Source organism: Larimichthys crocea, chromosome V (assembly GCF_000972845.2).
Source record: "Larimichthys crocea isolate SSNF chromosome V, L_crocea_2.0, whole genome shotgun sequence".
Taxonomy (NCBI): domain Eukaryota; kingdom Metazoa; phylum Chordata; class Actinopteri; family Sciaenidae; genus Larimichthys; species Larimichthys crocea.
In genome coordinates, this window is record NC_040015.1 from 4,616,095 (window position 1) to 4,640,832 (window position 24,738).

The 24,738-nt window shown below is 41.6% G+C and overlaps 1 protein-coding gene across 6 annotated transcripts in view; it reads right to left on the reverse strand.

The window, feature by feature from the left end:
• The window catches only part of LOC104937876 (A-kinase anchor protein 13-like), a 106,183-nt gene that overhangs the window by 15,686 nt on the left and 65,759 nt on the right, over positions 1-24,738 (reverse strand). For 2 of the 6 annotated variants that reach the window (XM_027278711.1, XM_027278708.1), the window contains exons 12-25: positions 16,551-16,623; positions 14,667-14,770; positions 13,545-13,731; positions 12,375-12,549; positions 11,365-11,424; positions 10,019-10,078; positions 9,676-9,856; positions 9,142-9,250; positions 7,376-7,418; positions 7,046-7,157; positions 2,438-2,600; positions 1,505-1,572; positions 1,137-1,194; positions 285-450 (exon numbers count right to left, since the gene is read on the reverse strand). In XM_027278711.1, coding sequence (XP_027134512.1) covers positions 285-450; positions 1,137-1,194; positions 1,505-1,572; positions 2,438-2,600; positions 7,046-7,157; positions 7,376-7,418; positions 9,142-9,250; positions 9,676-9,856; positions 10,019-10,078; positions 11,365-11,424; positions 12,375-12,549; positions 13,545-13,731; positions 14,667-14,770; positions 16,551-16,623 — 1,559 coding nt within the window. The remainder of the gene's footprint in view (positions 1-284; positions 451-1,136; positions 1,195-1,504; positions 1,573-2,437; positions 2,601-7,045; positions 7,158-7,375; positions 7,419-9,141; positions 9,251-9,675; positions 9,857-10,018; positions 10,079-11,364; positions 11,425-12,374; positions 12,550-13,544; positions 13,732-14,666; positions 14,771-16,550; positions 16,624-24,738) is intronic. The other 4 variants (XM_027278709.1, XM_027278710.1, XM_027278712.1 and 1 more) reach the window with 4 other exon arrangements.

The window sequence follows — 24,738 nt, forward strand, 5'->3', positions numbered from 1 at the left end:
CTTTTGTCTCCTATTCATCCTTTGATGTCAAACCCAAATGTTTTCATTCTACAGCAAAAATAAAGGATTTGGCCTCACTGTTCCAATACTTTTCCATACTGCATTGATAAAAAATGGAATTTTACCTCACATTTTCTGTTCTGTCTGTTGGCAAGGCACATATTCTAAATATAGTGTACACTTAAAGTGATATTGATGTTTTAGGTGGTTTCTGTCTTTCACAGCAGTACATGGTTTAGCTTCTGCAAACTGTGGAACTGTCCCTTTAAATCAAGGGTTCTCACCCTGCTATGTTGCTGGTGGAGATGCTCTTGGACAAATTGCTGTGTTGGTTGAAGATGCTAGGGTGTCTCCGTGGAAACACCACAGGAAGCTGGTCATCGGGGGTGGAGAAGCGTTCCCGTGACGATGAGGAGGACGTAGATGATACAGATGATGTTGAAGATGTAGCTGGATATAAACATCAAAGTGAACAATTAGGACTTACTACACCAGCAGTCAACCTCAATGACATGTTTATTAGGGCAAATAGGAACTTTTTGTCAGTGCACTTGGTTTGGATCTGGCTGTGTCCCCTTTAAGAGGAACAGCTGTTAGATGACACAAAATGTACAGAAAATATGAATTCTTTATCCTATGTTAAGGGTCTTCAAGTGTTCTGTTTCTAGGTCACTGTCAGATATTGATAATGTGAAGAGTCTAATTCCACATGTAGTAGAGGTACTTCACTGTCTTTTTGGAGAGTTACCTCAAATCAAGGTCAACTTCAGGGGGCAAGATTGGAGGGGAGTTTTACTTTGGGTTTCACTTTTCTTTTTCACCATCATTCCCATCAGTAACAACATTGTATTGACCAAGTTAACAGAGATAGACATAACAGAGATTTGGGATTGTGAAACATCAGCAAGGACAGGTGGGAAAGGTTGTTCAGAAGGTTGAGATGAAACTTCCAGTTTAGGTTCGATTGACTGTTCATGTTTCTTGATATATCAGACTTTGTTGCAGAGATGTTACAGTGTCTGAAGGCAGACACCACATGGAGTATCTACCAAAACTGATTTAATCCACTAGTTTCATGTCGTTGGTGACACGCGGGATTCTTTGTCTTGTTGCTTAACGTGTGTATGTGTTCTTACATTTACTCCTCATGTTAACAGCAGACCCAGGAACAGCTTCTGTCGTCAGTGACTGCTGCTGGAAATAAACACAGGACATGAGTAATGAAAGTATTGGACATGTGACCTTTGACTACAGTACAGTGTGTTCAAGACTCATGTTGATTAGTAGTAATACAAACATGTATGTACAGTATGTGTGTATGTATATAAATTCATATGTGCTGTTGGATTCCTGCTGCACAGATTACTAATATTTCTTTGAGTCTTGAAGTATATAGAAATACCAAAAATGGTTAATCTGGATTATTTATCAAATTAAAAGTGATGAATTCAAAGATATTTTAGAGAAATAAAAGCAGACAGACATCATGTGTCTGTCAGGATACCTTTGTTTTGCTCTTTGTACAAACAGACAGACTCTCTCTGCAGCACTTATGGACATGGACTCCACAGTCTGCAAGAAACATGATGATGGGTAGAAACAAGACATTTCATGTTCATCTCAAGTGTAAACTGTATTCTCAAATTTTTATTATAAAAACAATACATACATCTGCAATGTTGCACTCACTGTCCACAGGAAGAAGCTACAGTTGCAAACCTACAGACAGTGGCTGTGTGTGTTTCTGCCTCTTGTTCTGACACACAGTTATGAGCTATGTTGTCTGTTCAGATGTGTTAGTGATTAACACTAAACTCAACCGCACACTTTACGTCACTTATTCAAAGTCTGAAACTCACATTTATGCAAGTGTGAGAAATATGTGGCCCATGAATTCTCGACAGATTCAAACCAAAAATGAAAGTGTGTATCCAAATCCTCATATGTCTTCCTCCTCTGTGCCACAGAGCTGCACTGCTGTTCATAAACCGTTATAAACACATCAATGAGACACGCTGTAGCTGTGTAATAACACAGAAACATTCCAGGTAACAACTCACAGCAGTAAACATTATTTGTACAGTATGAACACAAATTAAACTTAATACTTAAGCTGTCAGCCGGTTATTACTTTGGTCATTACATGGATTACTTAACTATTACCTCTTTATTATCAGACTATTACCAAGCTGTGATCTAAAGTGCTACCAACATGGTAAACGTCATTGAAGCTTTATCAGTAAATTCGAGTGTTAATAAGACTGTAGTGTTGAGATATGGATTCTTTCTGAGACTTAAAGGGAAATGAGACAGATACAACAGAGGGGAACTACTAAAGGGAAAGACTTTATGAGGAGTCACCACAAAGCAGGAGGAAGAGGAATAAAAAGAGGAAGGAAGGAATGAGAAGAGAAGAAGACATGTGAGCGAGTCTTACTATTGCAGAGGAACGTGTCTTTATTGTGCAGAAGTTTGGTGCAGTGCTGACAGCCTGTGGAAGGAGACAGACTGACTGGGATGAAGAGATGACCGTTGGCACTCTTCTTTTCTCTCTCTTTACTCTCTCGTTCTTTCTCTCCTCTCTTCTCCTTCTCTTTCTCCTGGATGAAACAAAAAAAGAGTGATACAGAGAATCAGTAGTAAAATATTTAGGACATTCTGTTGTCATGAGATAAAATGTCTCTTTGTCTCAAACTGATTTCAAGTATCATCCATCTGTTTTTGGTAATGGTTTATCCTTATCAGGGTCAACAAGGGCAGGCTAGAGGCGGGGTACACCATTGACAAGTCGCCAGTTCACCACACAGAGACAAAGAATTTAGAGTCACAGATTAACCTGCATGTGTTTGGACTGTGAGAGGAAGATAGTAGTACCTGGAGGGAACCCATGCAGACATGGGGAGAACATGCAAACATAGAAAGGCCCCAGCTGAGGTTCAAAGCTGGAACCTTCTTGCTGTGAGGTGACAGTGCTAAACCCTGCAGCTGCACCTTTTAATATATTGATACAAAATCCTGCAAAGTGTCATAAAGCAGCCTTGATGAGTAATCTGCTCCACCACCCACACTGCACTCATACACAGAGATTATTATCTATCATGAAAGAGACTAAATAAAACTATACAACCTTTGTTAAAGATCTGAGAGGTGTGACACATCAAGATGCTGATTAAACATCAGGACTACGACACGACTCAGTCTTTGACTGTGACAACACAACACCACAGATGTCACATGCTGACAGTAGGAATGTTCACCAGAGTGGTTGTCTTTCAAGTTGGATGTTTGATTTGTTACCACAATCTCCAATGTTGTTTCAGAGAGTTTGGCAGTACACTCAAACAGCCTCACAACTGCAGGCACGTGCAACCTAGGACTGGTCTTTGCCACCATCTGACTTCTTCACCAATAAGACGAGTCACCTGGACAGCTGATGGAACTCATTATTATCCCGAGTGCTTGTCGATCAATCTGGAGAAGTTCCGTCTTCACGGTTGAATCTCGGCTGAAGACTCAGACTGTACTTGGTAGACGGTAGAGTTTGTATGGCACCATGTGGGCGAGAGGTTTGCTAGTGTTAACACTGTGAACGGAGCCCCTCATCGGCACAGAGATGCCGTGGTGAGATTCTGAGGCTCAATGTTGAGCAACTCATCCATCACCAATGCCTCTTGTTGCAGCATGATAATACATGGCCCCGCGTTGCAAGTATCTGGACACAGTTCCTGCAAGCTGTTCCTGTGTGGCCTGCACACTCAGACGTGTCACCCACTGAGCATGTTTGTTTCAGCTTGTATGACGGCCAACATCTAGAAACTTCACACCACAGCCATAGAACCGAAGTGGGCTGCCATTCCACAGATCACAATCAACAACCTCATCAACTCTGTGTGAAGATGTATCATACTGCATGAGGCAAATAGTGGTCACACTACACCCCCCACCCCTATAGCCCCATATAAAATAGTCATAGTTCAGAGCCCACAATGTTTAGAGTTTCCTTTAATTATGGCACATATGTGTCATAGTCCTGCTGTTTAATCAGCACCTTGTCAGTCAGAAGGACTATTTTGGTGAAGGACAAACATCGATTTTCACAAATTTGTGAACAAACTTTAAATGGAATTTCGTGGGTAGTTTATCCTCCATGCTAGAATGGAAGTGAGAGGGTTGCAATCAGCAACTGAACCATTAGACGCCACTAAATCCTACAGGACTGTGCACCTACCAAATGCACTTTGTGACTCATGTTTCTTAAGATACTGAACCACTAAAAAGACTTTCTGTTTAAGATGCTTTTTAGGCTGCCAAAATGACAAAGTGAAAATATTTTACAAAAACACGACTGTCAACATCTGTGGCTGTCAGATAAAGCCAGTGCTGAAGTGCCCAAAAGTGCAGTTTATTGAAACGTCCACACTCTGAGCTTCGCAACAGCTCCTCAATAACTTCTGAATGTGATGTCTTGGACACTATGTCCATGTTTTATAGTCTACGGGAATGACCCTGAAGTGATCGGTGAGCATGGTCATGTCACGTCCATGACTGACGCTCACAGACTGCAGATAAATTCTCACAGCTGTGGTGTGTTGTTTTGAGGGACACATCAGAATGAGCTCATGCTGTAAATGTGATCAAACAGGCTTCTGATGTGAGGAGTTGAAAAGTATGCAGGAGGACACTGCTTTTTACATGAAACCATTGAACTGCTGATAACATGGAGTTACATATTCTGTCCCATGTGAGGTGAAACCTCTGGTCACCCCTTCTTCATACTTTCATTATAAAATGCTTTATCTACTGTCAAACACTGATGGGAACACTCCTCATCTTCACCGTCATCACACTCCCCATCGCTTGTTTAGTCACACACACGGCATCATCTTCTTACCTCATCTGATACGGTTTCTTTCCACTTCACAGAGCGACTGAGCCTTTTACCCAGCATGACTATAGCCATCCTCCAGTCTCTTTCTCCCTCCTGTCTGTCTGTCTGTCTGTCTGTCTGTCTACGCTCTGTCTCTCCTTCTAATCCTCAGTGTCAATCTTGTCTTTCTTGTCTGGAGTTCTTTTTTCCATCTGAACATCCGACTGTCATCCTTCTAAATCAGTCATTGCGTATATGCTGCTGCTGCTCGACTGTCTGCTTTCAAATCAGGAAGTAAGTTAGCAAACATCTGCACACACACACACACACACACACACACACACACACACACACACACAGTTCCTCTTTCACTGCTTCAGCGTTTTGCAGAAATCTTCACATGAACCCCAAACTATGTTGGATTATTCTGTTTTTTTCTGTTTTCATCTTTCAATTTTAAAATGACTTTTTAATGTGACCAAGCTCACAGAGAATAGAGGTCTGGGACTGTGTTAGCTCAGTCCCAATCATTTATTCAAATATTTAGTTTCACTTCAGTTTTTTTCAGTTCTAATTTTAGTTGAGTTGAGTTGAGCAGGGATCACATTCTTGTAAAGTTACAATGATGTCAGTTGTATTTGGGATGCATAAATAAAATGCAGCAGCTAACCTGAAGAATAAGACAGCACCCACATGAATGTTCAAGTCAGCAGTAAAGAAATAAATATTCAGGAGAAATTTAAATTCAGTGATCGAATATTTTAGAACATGTAGGTCTCTTTAGGTTTGTAGCTCTACACTCATGCCTCAGTTTTGGTTTTGATGGAAACCTTTACAAAACATGTAGGTGTAAAATTTTATTTATGTCACTTCCAGTAACCAGATGCCACACATGGCAGAGAGACACAGTGAGACTGCCCTCTGCTGCCCTCCCACGTGATAAACATATTCTCTTAAGCTTGAATGCAAGTGCCAATTTCACCCATTATCTGTCAAGTAATTCCTTAAGAATCTTTCTTATTATTGTAATCACAGAAAGGTCCATCTGGATGATCATTTTAAGGCTGTGTGACTCAAACGTTCTCCATTATAATAATTCAAAGAACAAGAACAACTGTTAAGGCTAGACATGCTAAGGGCAGCACCACAGCAACAAGCACAACGCTGACAGACGGACTGTGGTGAAGTCATCTGTGAGAAAAGAAGGAAACCACAGAGCTGTTTACACTTCCTATTATGAGCTGCTGATGGTGTCACAGGACGGAGTACATTAGTAAAGATACAATCTACTCTGTGTGTGCGTATGTGAAACTGATCATGCATCATGTAGTATGTGGCATGGTGATCTTATGTGTCGTACTCATGCTGATCATTATGATGAGGTTGTTACTGCCAGCCACATAGATAGCTGTAGCTCAGCTGCAGTGTGTGTCACGTCTTCAGGCCTGCGGCCTCATTACAAAACTTCCTGAGTCTGGACTCTTATCTCAGTTTAGGACATTTAGGATTTGGGATATTTTAGAAACATTGACTGCATTTAAGAAAAGATTCTGCCTCATCTCAGATTTTAGAAAATCATTTTCATGGTAGAGTTATACTGAGTCAATACATAAGTTTTGACATCCTAAATTCAAACTGCCAAAACTGTGTTGCTGATATAATGATTGAAAGGTTACTCAACCTGATGACCACATTTAATTTCCTGGGCTATGTATTTATCTTCATAGATCATCTACCAAGAAGATTTATTTTGAATATGATCAATGCATCTCATCCACAGGCTTCTGCATCATGACACATCATCCACGTCTTATCACTTCAAACCTTAAATCCTAGGCCGATAAGATTAATGTCTCTGACACATCAGCGCAAGCTAGGCAGTTACAAGTAAAGTGAGACAGCTGTTGTCAAGGATACAGATGATAGTGTCATGTACATTTTAAACACAGACACACAAATGATGGGATGAGTGCTGATGGAAGAAAAGTTTACAGTGACTGTCAAACATTATAGTGCACGTCTAACATCCCATGATGACCTCTTTGTGTTACTTTAGTTACTTTTACAGGTGTCAACTGAACTTAATTGATTTGATGTGATATCTGTAGAAAGACAGGTAAGGATGCTCAACTAGGTGAGCTGCTGGGATGCCTGCATTAACAGTGCAGGTGTTCTCACCTTTCCTTTCTTGCTCATCTTGCTGCGAAGGTAGCTGAACGTCCGACTGATTTTAGGTCCTCCCTTTCCCTCTGTGTCGCTACGCAGAGGTCCCGGCTCCTCCTCCGAAATACTGACACACACACACACACACACACACACACACACACACACAATAAAGACAGGCTACTTCAAAACATATTACTTCTACATGTTGATTTCAAGTAATTACTTGACTACTGTGCCATGCACTGAGCCACAGCCTGACAGTATCCGTTTTTGAAAATCATAATATATGTTGAACGACACAGTAAAATAATAAACATTAGCTTTATTAGTTTTCCTTCTTACCTGTATTCCAGTGAGCCAGAGTTACTGGAGAATGAGCTCATCCCTACAGGAGGTAAACAGGACATACATTAGCTGATCAGGCCAACATAGCTGCTAACACTTCATGTTTAGTTTAAGTTAAGAAATAAAGTGCTAAAATAGAAGAAAAGAGGTTAATATGAAGTTGACCTGGGGAAACAAAGAGGGAAAGGCATTCAGGCTCACCAAAATAATAATACAAAAAATACAGGACATCACTTGCAGTGGCGCCCACAGAAATGCTTCATAGGGGTGGCCAGATGGATATCTGGGGTTGGCACACCAAAACCAAAGACTGGGGGAGGGGTAGACTTACAAGTAAATGCAACTCAAAGCTTCACTCAGTAGAGAGCGGGGACTTTCTCCTAGCTTTTGTTGATACAACTGAGTGGAAACATTTAGAGAGTTTAAAGAAACCTGCACTGCAGTACCAATAGAGCAGTCACATGGTGGTGACAAGTGGAGGTTAGCAATTTTCAGGTTTAATTAAGTACCATCGCTATGTCGATGACACACAGCTTTACGTCTTGGTTAAACCTGATGACCTGAATAACACCTGCACTCTTCACGACTTCCTGACTTCGGTTGGATGTGTCAAAATGGCTGAATTCTGATCAAACCGAGGTCCTTGTGATTGGCTCTGATTGTGAGGTCAGTCACTATACTGGCTTGCTAGCAACATTAAGGCTGCTCAAGTATCTTGGCATTCTTTTTGACCAACCTTTGAATCTTGAACTCCTTATCACTAAATGAGTTGAGAAATTTAGCAAAAATCAAACCTATGTTATCAGCCAAAAACATGGAACTTTTAGTCCACTTCTTAACTTAGATTAGACAAAGAATAACTGCTTAGATGTGGTTGTGGTTGGCCAACACAGCACCGTGCCGGCCTTGTGCTGTGTCAACAGACTCCATTTAAATGAATGAGATGGCTGCAATTTATCATGCAGGTTTAAAATCAGTCTGATACGATACTGAAATACACCAATATCTAAAGTGTCCAGTGTATATGTGCGTACTGATGCTTTAAGAGTGACAATGGGACCACGCAGTCCACCCAGTGTGCCATTAAGTGGCACAAGTCCAGAGGCTATGCACTCCAAATACAGTTTCAGTCCTTAAGCTTTGAGCTGTCAGAAGCATGTTTCAACCAAAAGTAATGACAATGAAGGTGTGAGTGGACATCCAGGGGTGGGCAGTAACTCATAATGAGTGATGCAAATAAGTATTTTAAAACTGTACTTTTACTTTTTACTTCAGTATTTCATCAACAATACTCTGAGCTACCATCCATTGTCTAATTTGCATTGATCATCCAACCATATATCTTGGCGTGGTAAAAAGCTTTCAGGACAGTTTGCAGTTCCAGGTGGGAGGTGAACACATTTTAGTTAGCATGTGTTGTTTTGTTGGGCAGTGTTACAGGACAGCACACTGACGGAGGAAACACAGGACTACAGGTACACTCGTCATACTTACTCCCTCCCTCCTCTTCTTCACTGGAGTAAGAGCTAATAGAACAGAAGTGTCTATTTCTGGGAAGGAGCGGAGAGATACTGAGGGAAAAGCTGATTCGTCGCTTTGATCGAGGAAATCCATTCACTAAAGGGTATCGATGGAGTGCAGCATGATTAAAATCTTACTGCACAGGTTCAAGAGTACATCTGACTTGACAAATACAGGTTGAAGTCTAAGATGAAGAAACTGAAAGGAAATAATAAAAAAAACTAACAGAAGAAGAAACTCACCATCTATATCGCGTTGACTGATGGTAACCATAGAGATGGATTTGGTGAGGGTTTTGTGATGGAACATGGCAGGACAGCTGGTTGTCATTGACAGTACCTGATGTGATGTCTAAAAACACACACGAGGGGGAAATAACAAGATTATTGATAGAATGTCATAAACTGCTAACTGTGACCTGTTACACCCAAGTGTTTGGCAGGTTTAGCAGGGGCTCAGAAGTAGAGCGGGTCGTCCACTAATCAGATGATCGGCAGTTCGATCCCGGCTCCTCCAGTCTGCATGTCGAAGTGTCCTTGGGCAAGATACTGAACCCAAAATTGCTCCTGAATGTGTAACCTGAGTGTGAATGCAGTTGGGATATTGTACCTGTAAACGAGCTTTGAGTGGGTGGAAGACTAGAAAGGGTGAAGGAAGTACACACACACACCACACACACCCACACACACACACACCAACACACACAACACACAACCACACAACAACACACACACACACACACACACACACTACACATCACCACACCACACACACACCTGACTATCGATGCTGCTTCCATCTCCTTCCTGCTCCTCCTCAGTGAGGGACACCAGCGAGCCTCTCTCCTGGCTCTCCAGGAGTATGCTCCTCCCTACAGTCCTCTCCTTCTGATCACTGAGGATGGGGCACTGAGCCTGGACTGCTCCCTTCTCCACCACCAGACCCTCCAGACTGTAGCTGGGTGCAAGGAGACAACACAAACATATAACTGTATTCTATCATGTTGTTGACACAGCAGCAGCTACATCTGTGAATAAGTTGTTACATGTTAGTTAAAGGTTTAGCAGACATTGGACTTCAGTCAAATCAGTTTATCATTATTGAACCTCTTCTGATTACCTTCTGTTGTCTATTTGCTCCTGATCAGGACGTCGCAAGTTAGATGGACACCAACTCATACTGAAGAAATAGAAAGATAGAAGGATGAAGGATGGATGATGAAAGACAGAGAGAGAGAGAGATGATTATATGTTTTAAATCTAAAATGAGACAGAGCAGATGGACTCATGGTGATATTATGATGACACAGATGTGTTGAAATCTTTCATGACTGTTTAATGATGTGTTGAGGTGACCAGCAGCACTGATTGATGATCGATGGGTTATGTTGTAGAAGCTTGTGTGTAAGCTAGCTTGAAGGGGTGTCAGGTCAGAGGTGATGGTAAACAAAGTCAATGGAAAAGGAAGATGAGTCAGCTCGAATTCTACTGGGCCTCTGTTGTTGATTAAATCATCACTAATTACAATCTATACGGATCCTCAACACGCTGAATGAAGACAATGTGTCTCAGTGTGAAGATATGTGTTACAGTACACACCTGTCGCTCTGTAGGAGATGCTGCTGCTGGCTGTATACAACTATTTACAGAGCATGATATCATTACATCACTGTCAAAAATACACACATGAAAGAAAAGCTGATTCTGATTCTTGGCCTCAGTTCGTACATGAAGTTGGAAGGTGTTTGTCTCGGTGACACTCTGATCAGTGAGAGCAGCAAAGAGAGAAACGTATTCCACATGTTGACTTGATGCAGACAGATGTATGTCTCCAGCTGCTGAGGTGTTGATAAGCTGGACCTGACACGTGTTAGAGTGAACCGCAAAGGATTTTTCCAGCTCCACTCTCACTCCAGCTCCCTCTGCTCTGTGGACCTACTTCTTTCATTCCATGGATGACTTTCCCATTGGAAACCATGCATGGCACTGGGACTGTGTGTGTGTGTGTGTGTGTGTGTGTGTGTGTGTGTGTGTGTCTAGACTGTCATGTGAGCAGACTGAGGCTGGAAATATGGCTGAATCACTGCACTCCAGTCAAGAATGCTAAACTACACCCAAACATCTGACGTGAGTGCTGTGGAGCAGAACAATGGCACTGTGATCTGGTTTCGAGAGCTTCACATATTGTTTTTAAATCCTGTCCGACTCTCTCAAAGGTCTAACACTAAATGTTTCCATGTCCTTGTCTTTTGGACAGTGTTTCCATCGCATTCATGCCTCAACTGCTCTGGTCATAAGTGACTAATGTGAGCATGAAAGAACTCCTTGAATTCAGAGCTGAATTACCGGATGTCTTACGTGGAAAGGCCTGGACAGTGACTCACTGACATATCAGTCTGTTGTATCTATGCAGTAAGAAGAAAGTAAAACAGTGATGTGCTGGTGCAGCATGAATGAAAGGAGTACCTTCTCCTATGGAGGGGAGGCTTGGCTCTTTTCACCTCCCCTGACAGGCTCTTCAACGAGCTGAAAGAAGAGACAGATGGACTGTTAGTAGAAGAAAAGGAAGGGATGGACTGAAAGAATGGAAGTGAGGTGAATTTTGTTTTTTAAAACCAGCTTCAATCAGCTAAAAACACTCCTTTAGATTCTCAGTTGTGAACAAGTAACACTGGTTTCATCTAAAAACATCTTTCACTGCCTCGATTTATGCAGGTTATTGCATGTGACAAAACAAATCACACAGATATGAAATCTGACAAGAAGAACTTATAGATAACAGCTTTGATATCGAGGAAAAATGTCATTTTATGTAAAAACTAGGAACTATGAGAGAGAGGCAGAAAATAACAGATTTTTAACGCAGTGAAATTTGGTGACACTTCTGATCAGTACTGGAGGGGCCGTGGTCTGGTGGGAGTGCACACATTTTCTGGACAGTCCAGATTGCCCAGATGTGGAACGACTCTGAAACCATCTTGCTTTATATCAGGAATATTACCACGAGATAACAGATAACAGTCAGATATCAGACTCACAGTGCTGATTCTAATTAATAAGACATGAATTATCCATGAATTTCCCACACACAGTGACATAATGGAGGGAGGAGGTTAAGGATGTTTACTACATGGAAAACATAACTGCAAGGTTGGCGATGCAAGCTCAGAGACAGTGACATCTGTCCTTTGTCTTGTAAAATGTGGACATCAGTAAATCCAGAACAATGTGAATGTGAGGTCTGATAAATAACAGAGGCACGATGGCCTCAGTACGTTCTGAGTGTTTAATACAGAAGACAGGCCGTCTCTAATGAAAACACGCCATGTGCCTGTTCAGATAGCTCTGGTGAGACTCATCCTCTGTCCCCTTAGGACAAGTTGGTCCTTTGAGGACTAACAGTCCTCTGAGGCAGTTTGTACTTGATTTGTGAGGAGGACTAGATATTTAACATTCCTAACTCAGGAACTCAGTACCTGCGCTGCGTGATGTCACTGTCTGCTGCCGCGTTGTTTCTGCCCGGCTCCCAGCTGTGACGACGGAATGGAGACAGCGATCGCATGGACACTCGCATGATGGCAGAGGAGACGGGATGTTCTGGAAGCTGGTCTTTTTTCTCTTCTTCTTCTCTCCCTCCTCCTCCTCCTCCTCCTGGGATTTATAACAGGAGTACAAGAGTATTATCCACTGTGACGCCTCTGGAACAACATGACCTGATTTTGAATTATTTGTGTGGAGACGGGGATCGACCACCAATCATCCGATTAGTGGACGTCCTGCTCCACCTCCGAGCCATAGCCATATATATATATATATATATGTGTGTGTGTGTGTGTGTGTGTGTGTTTTACCACACAGAGCACTACTGTGAGCACGAGACACAATTATTTCACACAATTTGATTCAATAACAAGATAAGTATGAATACAGAGAGCAGCCTTTAGCCTGAAGCATGAAGTGCACCTGCTGTATAGTGCACACACATATTGTCACAAAGTCAGCCTGTCAAAATTAAAATCAACCTGGCATCGATTTCTTCACCACAATGAAGCACATAGCTATGCTACGTCTGAATCCAAGTGGACCCACCAACTCAGTCAACAACACTGTTAGCCATCCCCTCATATACCCTCAGCACACAAGGTTGGTATAAGCTAACACTGTCTGTGGAGCATGGCAGCACAATCTTTCTTCCCTATGCCCAAACAGCTTTTCTCACTGAGAGGAGCGACCTGTGCGCCTGGAAGAGGGAAAGTGCCATAGCATCCAAAATCCAAGTTACAGACGAGTCAAAGCATGTTTGCCGTAAAACATCATCTGTTCTGCACATTTCAGAGCAAGAAACCTGTAAATGGGGGCTTCTGGAAGGGGATGGCAGTCCACTCTTTTCTTTTATGCCAACACAGACCATTCCATGACCTGACAATCATGGCCCCTTTATAACCACTATATACACATACATACTAAAACAAAATCAAATTAAAGAGGAAATAACAATCCAATTTAAAACACACAGTGTTACTGTGCTAAAGCAATAGAAATATAAAGTACGAATGCAGAGGAGAAAAATAAACTTCATGATCTGTATAAATGATGAACACAGTTTCTGTTAGAACACACAAGAGAATAAAGTGTGTGTGTTTCACCTCTGTCCTCTGTTTCTGACTTCCAGGACAGTCTGGAGCTCCGAGGGGCCACAGCTTCAGGTGTGCCCAGTGATAAAGCCCCCTCACTGGAACTGGAGCCTCCTTGTATCAACGCATCATCTGGGGAGGACCGGGACACGCGAACGCCTCTGTCTCTATACCCAGCACAGCGGGGAGGAGCTTCAGGCTAAAAACAAGAAAAGAAGACATACAGAACTTTACTTTAGCAATGAAGGCTCGACTGCAGTCCAGCTGCATTTCTGTCAATGAAACTCAAACGACTGAGTACAATTTTAGTTTCACCAAACACAAAAGCACTCATCTAGTCCTGTCTGGGAGTGGAGCTCAGAAAACTTTCACATTTCAGCATTCCCTCATTTACTTTCCCTGTGAGGACATCTGGTTTTCATAGGACTCCACAACAACACTCACTCCCACCCACCCCTACCATCCCTCCTATTGTTGTCCAGTTCCCATAATACCTTTGAAAGTTGAGCACTGGAGTGAGATTTGGATGTTAATTCAAATGATCCTTTAAGACAAAGTTTCGGAGGAAACAGCAGCCAAGTTTAGCCTGACCACATGTTGTCTCTGGAGCTGCAGGATTATAAAAAAGCTCGGTGGAAATGGCCTCTTTCAACAAGAGAACCCCCTCTTACTTTGAGGCATGTTAAAATGCTCAATATGAGTATTACTGCATCTATTAATGCTTGATGGAGTCTAGTCTGAGAACTAGGTGGTCCTAATCTGCAATCTTTGGTGCCACACATCGTCCTCGTTATGACCCAGCGTCCATGCAGCTCTGTGCAGCATGCAGTCAGACTGTTTTCTTTTGCTTGCTGCCAGACTGAAGAGGGAAAGTGTTTTCCAGTTTGTTGCAGAACACTTTCACTAGAGGTTTTCCCCATCCTGGGTAATATTAGAAAAGGTGGAGAGGCAAAGGCACAGAGCTGCAGCAGCACTGTTATTTCTGACCGTGACGTGAACAAAGTACATTCTGAACGCCAGCTGCTGCGCTGATGTAAAAGCCGTCTGACACCAGAATTCAAGCACGACACCTCCACTGGTTACAACAAGATGCAAACAAAAAGATGCGTGCAAGTGTGTTTGTGCTTTTTATACCTTTTTAAAGACACCGTCGTCCAGTTCAGCGCTGACTTTTAGACGGTCTTCATCTCTGTGCAACAAACACATGGACACACACTCCTCTGTGTCTGGATGGACGTCTGGAAAGAAAAAGAGGAGGAGGGGAAAGATACAAAAAAGTGATCGAGGTGAGGGCTTTTTTAAATGTTTTGTTTGCTGACTAAGTGAAAGGTAAACCATCTTGTTCTTCAGAAGAACATGTGGCACTGTGTCAGAGTGGCATATTGCAGTGCTGGTTGCAATCCACTGAGACAGGAAGTTGACCTCATATCACCCAAACCACAGAGAACAAGCCTGAGTGTGTTTGTGAGACAGCTAGCAGGCCTGCTGAACATAATTACATCTGTAACATGGTTACTTCACTGCTGGGGTGGTGACATCATCACAACTGTACAGATAAACAATACACCTAACAGCATCTGTGTCTGAACTTTGCATTTGAAACGAGAGAAACAGTTGTTTTCGATGTGCGGGAACACAAGCTGAAACGACTGTACGTTCACTGTGGATAATCTAGACTGTTAGTAATGACGGCAAAAATAAATAAACCACAGCAAATGACTGAGGTCGCACACTGGACACCTCAAACATAACTTCTGTCAACATTTTAACCATCGTTCCAAATCAGTGAACTGTAAAGTGTGAGAGGTGCAGGAGGCGATGTGTCATCCTGACACACTTCTATTTTAGTGCCACACTGAGCACAGAGCACAGCGTTTGCTGATATTTTCCTCATGTCATTTGATGCAGGAACACCCACATAAAAATCCCCAAAATAGCATAAACTTACCTCCACCTATAGTTCAAATTTCACAGTTATAAATAACAGAAAATTGGCATACAGAGAATAATATAACTACATAAAGTAATGACAAACTGGTAATAGAAAAAACATATGTATAACATCAACAAGTTATAATGACAATAACAATAATAGTATAATATAAAAGCAAAATAGGAATATGATATATAAGTGTGTGTATGCAGTTCAATGGGCATTTAAACATCTTTTGTAACATTTTCATAGAGAAGGAGTTCTTTGCCAGGTGGGAAAAAATATTCCATAATTTGGTAGCCCTAAATTCACATATCATTCAGAAGCCTGAATTATATATATATATATATATAATAGATATATATATATATATATATATATATATATATATATATTTTTTAAAAACAGGATGAAATGGATTTTTATGTCTGTTGACAGTAATTTCTGATTTATAGAGTGATGAAAAGAGATATCCAAAATTCCCTCTGTAAAATCTTTAGACTCACATGAAAGAACCTGGCTTTATTCAATTCACCTTTTTGATCTGGAAATGTATGCAACTTTTTTCTTTTTTTTAATTAGATAGTGCTTCATTCACACATTCAAACATAAACAACACCAGCTCCTAAAAGGTTTGGACGCTTTGAAAAACAAAAATTTATCCTGGAAAAAAATCTCTGATTAAATATTCACGGAAATAAATCAGCTCAAGCTTCCTGTAGTTATTGTGTTCGCTGCTTGGGTCATTGTTCAGTTTATACATTGTTCTGTTCTGTTGTTGTGCATTGAATATAATATGGAATAATCATAAAACATGTCAAATCAGTCAGTTTACTCTGTGATAGAAAAGGAAAACGTTTGGAACACCGAATTGAATGAACCACTTGGATTTTGGACAGACGTACAGGGACATACAGTACTTCTCATCTCTCAGCATGTCTGAATGCAGGAAAGGAGAAAGCTGGTCTGCTCAAATGTTACTGGAGTACAGAGCAGAAGGGGCGGGACTAAACAAGGGTCAATTAGCCTCACGGTGAGTGCTCTCTGATCAGCCCAGTGCAGAGTGTAAGGGTTGTTGGTCGTACCTGTACATGTTGTTACTGGGCTGGGTTCAGGACACGGCTGGACAGGGTAGAAAACATCCCTCTCCCTCTGGATCTAAGAGACAGGAAGAAAAAGAGAATCATCTATGTGATGAACAGAACATACTATTGATGTTTCAGTACTTAGCAGCTCCAAAAGCTTTTTCATACACTGATAACGTCCTCTGCTATGGCAGGAGCTCAAAGCACCATCGTCTGGTTCTATGCAGAACTGTGTGTGTGTGTATGTGTGTGTGTGTGAGTGTTCTCAGCGCCCCTCAATATGGAAATTTGTCATCACACCCACTGGTTCCACATGTGACTGCTGAAAACACACTGCCGCCCACACATGCTGTGTGTGTGTGTGTGTGTGTGTGTGTGTGTGTGTGTGTCGTATATTTGAGCTATAGTGTAAGCATATTAACATGCAGCAGAGGAACTTCCACACTCTGCCAAGCACACACACACAAGCAAATGATTGTTCCACCCCTGCAACCAGACACAGCCATTTCACTGTAATGTCAGGGAGACGTAGGAGGGGTTCTCTACGAGACTTCTGGATTTCTGCAAGAACACACACACACACACACACACGCACACACGCACGCACAAACACACACGCACGCACAAACACACACGCACACACACACACACACACTCTGTTGTTCTGTGGTTCTATCCAGAGCAGACAGCCACACACAAAGGATCTATATGTGAAACAACATCTGCATGAGATCATTCAGAAATATCACAGTTACAGTAATCAGACGGCTCAGATGTATTGAACACTCATCTTGTAGACGTGCACATACAACATGCTACTTCATTGCATGTTTATGGTTGAGACAGATTATCACAGTTCATAGCCAGATATATTAAAGTCTGCAGGTTCACGACTAAACTGTGTGTGTACACAAAGCAGAAATACGCATACACATTCTATTCAGATTTATGGAGACGTGAGGTACATCCAAGGCATGTTTTGATCTTTTTAAAAGGAGCATATATGTTTATAGATTTACTTTACAGTTGTTATTGTTCTTTATTTCATTTTAACTGATGTTTACAGTGAATTATGTACTCTTATATACTGGAACTTCAGTGAAGAACAAATGAGAATCAGAATCAGAGTGAAAGGAGAAGTGTGATACGAGATAAATCTGGCCTGTTGTGGCTTATGGATGTTATACTAGGAGTTGAGTTAATCAGTGATTGATCAATGTTTCTTTTTCAAAATATCCCGCTCAAATAAATGTTGAAAATGTTTCTTTATGTTCAAAAATATCTGCAAAGACAAGGCTGTCAGAGCTTTTAGAATCTCTAACATCAAGATAGTTGTAGGTCACAATTTGTTCCATTTGTTTGATGCTTTTCAGAAAAAAGTGAGGCAGCATAAGAATCTATGCGATTGGCTGTTAACCTGCCACAGGTGATAGAAAAAGAGGATGAACACGTCCACACCATTTTGTTGTTTTTCAAAAGTAGTTTCCTTTGTACTGTTGGCTTTTGATCGTATGTTCAAGTCGCTCAGGCATCCCTTCTCCTCTGGAGTTACACTAGCCCTCACACAGTGGCTCTTATTCTGGAAGGACACACCATACTAACTGATCTAAAGTTACAACTCTGATTCTAAAAAAGATGGGACAATGTGTAAAATGTAAATAAAACAGAAGGCATCAAAATCAGACTGATTGCATATTTAAAAACAATGCCCAACATGAAATCTCTTCATTTTCTTTGTTCTGTATTTAAATAGAAGTTGTAGTATTTTTTACACTGCATCGAAACTTTTTTGGAGTCAAGATTGTACAAGAAAATGCAGAGCTGACCTCTGGCCCTGATTCTGTATAAATGGGTGGTTTACAGGTTGAATCTAAAAGGACTGATTGTAATATATGTGCTGGATATTAACAACCTGATGAGTCTGAAACAGGGATTTTGGAGTCACTGCTCTTGTTGTAAAACTCCTGTGGGCCTAGCCATCAGAGCGACCTTACATTTAGATGTGCGATCATTCATCACTGAAGCCAATGACTCTTTTGTCCCCTCACCCACTTGTCTCAATGGACCTATTGTGATAGCTCCATGTCGGCCACTCTGTCCATTATCAACATCCTGTAGAAACGAGAGATCTGCACAAAAGAGCAACTCTCCAACACGTAGGAGACAACAGGCGGCATTTATCAATCTACACCCCATGTGCACATGTTGCATGTCTGTGTGAAGACATGGTGAGCTGGACGTGATGCCAATGAAAAGCATATATTATATTACACTACACTATGAAATGCCAGCTACAGTCATACAGCTTGTACTGAATACAAAACTGTAAATAAATTATGAATAATAATTGGTATGAAGACTGCACAGTCTCTTTTAACAGCAATCTGGTCACGTGATTTCTAAAGGGCTTTATGGGTCTGACAGCAGTGTAAAGAATAAATTCCCCTGATTGTAGCAAGAGATGGGATACATATCTGATCCAGCTGAATCATACAGGGTGTTTCCTGTCTGATACATAGCAGATCTTTGACATGACACAAACAGCTGTGAGGTAACCAGAGGTCATGTCTGGACTCGGAGCTGTACAGTAATATTTCAGACTGGGAGCTACAAATCCATCCACATCCACAGCCACAGCCAGCCACAGAGGGACTAAAGCTGGACTGAAGACATTGTACATACATGCAGTGCTGATTTAGAGAGGAGATACAGTACCAGGTGAGCTTTGCTATTTTAGCATCAGAACCTTTTTGTACTCACTGCGATGACATCACTCAAACCACTTGCTGAGGTGGGTCTGGAATAGACCACATGTCTTTTGCAGTGTAAATGCTATGGCCTCCTGTGCCACAATGAAGGATCACCTCCAATGAGGTGCAGTTGGCACCTTGCATGACAGCCAAGCATAGTGTAAAACCGCTTTGAGTGGTCAGAAGACAGACCATCCAATAAGTATACACAAATCATGATCACATCACATAAATCATGACCAGCAGGTGTTTCTGACAATGAATTTCTCCCTCCATGAGGACATGTTTGTAAGAAGAACCTAAAAACAGAGAAAAGGAACCTTCAAGTGACTCTCAGGATGTCTCAGCAAGGAAACACTGTCCATGTGAAAAAAACCAGGGACTTTGCTGTGACCTGGATTAAAAAAAAAAGTGACACTGGGTAAAACATACATTTTGTCGAGAGGACACAATGCCCATGGTTTCCAAGAGCAATTTGAAATGTGGACTCATTAGACCACAGCACACTTTTTCCACTCTCTTTCGGTCAGCCTCAGATGAGCTCGGGCTCAGAGAAGTGGGCTATGTTTCTGGATGTCTTTCTCTTAGCATGGTTCGAGTCTGAACTTCATTTGTAGATGCAGACAACGCTTACAAAGATTGCATCTAACCCAGACTGATGAAACCTCATATTACGTGCAGCTGAGCTTTAGCATGCATTTATATTATTATTTTTTTGATTCTGAATTCTGAATGACTTACACAGGGCGGACAGCATGAAAATGACAGTGAATGTTCTGAACTGTCCTCAGAGTTGAAAAGAAATCATTTTTTTCTCTAGAATAATCTCCGAGCTAAAATCAGACAGCCTGACTCTGTTGAGACTCTGCGCAAAATCTCATCTATTCGCCGTCAATTAGTGCTAATCCTTTAATACCTCAGGCTTTGGGCTGTTATTGTCTTTACAGCGAGTCGATCTCAGTTTCAATGAATCTATTATTCATACTTCTGGTCCATGTTTTATTGTGCCAATGACAAAACAAACTGTAACCTTCTGTTAACCACTGCTTTGTTTTTGTTTACCACAAGCCATCAAGCAATGCACATTTTTCTCTCTAATTCTATTCTCTCTAATCTTCTCTCTCATCCTCTCTTTTTAACTCAGGCCTGCATGATATCATGTCTCTCTGTGTTTGTCTGTTACTACACCTGTGTGAATGCTGCCTCTGTGCTGGAGGTTGTGTGGTTCTGTCTGGTAACCCTTGACGTTGCACAGTGTCCACACCCTTCACTCTACAATCTACATATATTTGTCTTTTTCTCATCCAAATTTGGATATACATAGATTTATTTGCTGATCTATTCTGTACAAATATCATCTATATCATCCCACCCAATGGTCTAATGGTGTGAATGCTGTACAGATTATACAGCCTGTTTGAGGCAAATTGTAGCTATATACATAGACATGAGCCATCTTGACTGTTCTGTGAAATGAACCTTACCTTCAACAAATCATGTAAATCTGCTGCAGAACTAAAAGCCAATCACAAGCTTTTCACAGTTCATACTCATATAGGCGGTGCCTCAGCCTGACACGTACAATGAGAAGCTGTCCAAACCCTCAAATCTACAGTTAGACATGAACGACCTCAATAACATGTGGGCCATGGTGTTCACAGAGCAGGAATAAACAGCATGATGACATCTTCCAGATGAAGAGACGATGTGCAGCGTGGGAAGAGAACACCACTCATCAACTCTACACTGCTGCATTGGGTGTGGTCTCCTGTATAAGCTCTGTCTGGAAATCTCCGTCTGTATATCTCAATCTGTAGATTTTTGCATATTTTCTATCTGTATATCTCTGTGTGAATATCAAAGCTCTGTCAAAGTTTGACAAGAAAGTACATCTCATGTAAATCATGCTGAAGACTCACACCAAGCTCCTAATATGCAAAACAATACACCAGCATGGTAAATGGTGCATTCTTCAGCAGCAATTTGGGGTTCAGTATCTTGCCCAAGGACAGTTCGACATGCAGACTGGAGGAGTCAGGGATCAAACCAATGATCATCTGATTAGTGGACGACCTGCTCTACCTCCGAGTCACAGCCACCCATACATACTTGCTTCCATGACAGAAATATGTTTAAGAAAAAAAATCAGCTGTCAGTTTGAAAAAGATGACTCAAGCTCTCTCCGCTGAGATAAATAACATGTCATCTGAAACCTTTAACTCCTCAGCAGTTAGAGAAAGACCATCATCGAAAAATACTCGAAAGTAGAAGTAGTGAATACAAAATGTAAAAGTACAGAAGCATTATCTGCAAAATATACTGAAAGTATGAAAAGAACTCTGACTGGCACAAGTTTCATCTTGTTACAGGATAATATTTTATTCCGTTTCATCATGTAGGATTTTAGATCGATAGATCTGTAGCACAATACTGTACTAGTGGAGGAAAAAGTATTATAAAACACTAAATATTTATCTCTGAAATGAAGTGGAGCAGAAGTATAAAGTATAAAGTAGCATTAAATGGAAACACAAGTAAAGTAAGTATGTCTACAGCAGAGACGTACTTAGTTCTAGTCCACCTCTGCTTCTCAGACGGATCTTTTTTAAACTATTAATTATTATGCATTTGATATCTGAGATGCTGTGCGTCATGAGTGGTTCCCGTCTCCTCGCTGTAGCGGGCGAGGGTGTCCCACTTGGTAAATACATTTCCTCACGACTCTACCTCATTCCTGCTGGGAGGATCTGAGTCAGGGGGAAGAGACACGAGAGGAAAGTGAGAAGCCACACTCAAAATAAAGAGAATGAATCAAAAAGTAACAGGAGGGAAATCCACGGCTCAGAATGTCCAACAACACTCTTCTCTATCCATTCACATACACATAGGTGAGAACATACAGTGCAGCCAACAAACCTGCTTCATGTTTCATTAAGTCTGTTTCCAAAAAAGCTCTACAGTACAATTCAGCTGATATTTCTGAGCACGCTCATGTCTGAGGACATGGAGTGATTCTACTAACAGCCTGTACTTAAAGGGAATGAAATGGAATAATGGGTCCAAAGGGTTGTTACAGAACACACAAGATGTCATACCATCAAGCGTGTATCTACACATAAAATGACTTCTCAGAAACACACTACCAAACCCGAAATGAACGGGCCAAACAGCACCAGAACAGAACAGGGTCTAACTAAGCTTCTGTATTATCGACCTTTTCCTTTAATGACAAAACTATTATTATGCCATTTACAAGCAACTGTTTGGTGCACTTAAACAAAGCATGTGTATAAAACACACGGCACTGGAGTGTGGAGGCAACAGAGGAATGACACATTCACAATTTCTACAAGGTCGAGGTAAGCACTGGATGGCTGTCATTCATGAGGCATCAAATGAAAGCCAGCTTAGCTTAGCATCAAACCTCAGTAGTGAAACTAGTCCCCAAATATTGGTATATGTGTACTTACATATGTAAATAGATACACAGATTAATAGACTACTTATTGACGGACTAGCTGCTCAGTCTTATCTCTATTTTTATTTTGAATTCTAATTAGATTTCTGATTTGGGCCTAAGCACCGAACAGTCTCTGCTTCCAACCTCAGTGAGGGACAGTTTTCATGAGACCCAGTGACTCCACATCAATAACTAACTGTTTTACTACATGATAGAAAAAAGAAGGCACACGTTGTGCTTGTCTTATCTCCATTTGAATCAGGCTTTTGTCCTCCTCTGGCCCTTTTCTTCTTTTTTCTTTTGTTTGTTCACAAACTGGATGAACATTCTCCATAGAAGCTTTTGATCCGAAGCTGATGAAGCTTCGTATTGACCAGCAACACTGACTTGTACTGTACAAATATTCAGACATCAATACTGTTTGTACTGCCACACAACAAACACACACACACACACACACACACTCTTACCTTAATCAACACCACATCCACAGTCCTCTCTCCTTTGGCACAGAAGCTGTACCTCCGCCTGTGTCTCTCATACATGCTGGAAAGTTCACTCTGTCTGCAGCTAACTATGATGTGTTAACACACACGCTGTCTATGAACCATTCTGAAAAAAACCTCAATTAATCACACTCCTCTTTGCTGTCTCTCCGTTTTCTCCTGACGGCAACGCAGTCAGAAAAACAAATAACGTGAGCGGCTGAGGGTGGAGTACCCAGGGAAAAAAAGAAAAGGATCCAACTGGCAGTTTCCAGCACTGCAGGCTGCTGATTTTCTTGCCATCAAAAGAGGAAAAAAACTGCCACATATCAGATGAAACTAAACATTTTTGCACCACTAATTAGCTACAGAACAAGAGAGGGAGAAAAGTGCAGCAACAACACTTCACTGTCACAGATTCCAGGCCGAGATGAAAACTTAAGTTTTGGTTGCAGAGCAAAGCGAAGTCCTGCATGTCCATAGTCTGTTTAATCCAGTAAAGTCGACGTATCCTGGTAGTCCTTCTTGCTGCACTTTGGGTTGGAAAATGAGCCTCTCTGCCCACATCTGTTCATAACAGCGGCCCCTCCCTCCATCCCTCCTTCCCACCCTCTTTTCCCTTTTTCCTTCAGACCCTCTCTCTCACTCACTCACGCTCACACACACACACACACACACCGCCCATCATATCTGTCCTTCACTTTGAAACAAACTCCCTGTCTTCCATTTGCTAGAAAGACTTGTACATTTGCTTTAAAACACAGCTGGAGTAGTTTTTGGAGTTCTTGCACTACAGTTCCCATCATGCACTGGTGTTTCAAACAGGATGTGTCAAGAAGTCTAGCTATGGTCTAAGATGTGAGCCCTGTTTTTTCTCTTCTATGTTTCTTTGCATTTAATATGATCAGTAACATAAATCATTGCTTTAAATCACTTAAAGCGACACTGACTTGTGAACAGTGTCCCCTCTGGAGCTGGACAAGCGAGCAATGTAACCAGGCTCAGCAGTCTCTAAGGACATAATGACAGAGGGGCAGAGACCAAAGAGGACGTTGATGGAGAGAGCTGAGAAGAGAAAAGGAGAGAGTGAGCAAGCAAGAAGCTGCTGGACAAGAGTAAATGTGGGACTGACTTTTAGTGGTTGGTGAGAGCTTGGTGAAATAAAAGGTCACCAACAGCAGACCCAGCAGCAGCTGATATCACTGCCTAGTCCAGCAGCAGTCAGCCCAGCTCGCCGTCTGTCTTTCAGCCTTTTATTTCACCAAGCTCTCACCAACCACTGAAAGTCTAATTTATTCCTGTCCGATGGCTTCTTGCTCGCTCACTCTCTCATTTTCTCTTCTTAGCTTCCTCCGTCAACGTCCTCTTCCCTCTCTTCACCATTACCTATTTCCACAGAGGCTGCGGCGCCCAGTTACATGCCCACTCACCTGGCACTGGTTCTGGCATGACACCGACTCTGCTCCCCATTATTAGCATTTCCTCATGCCCTG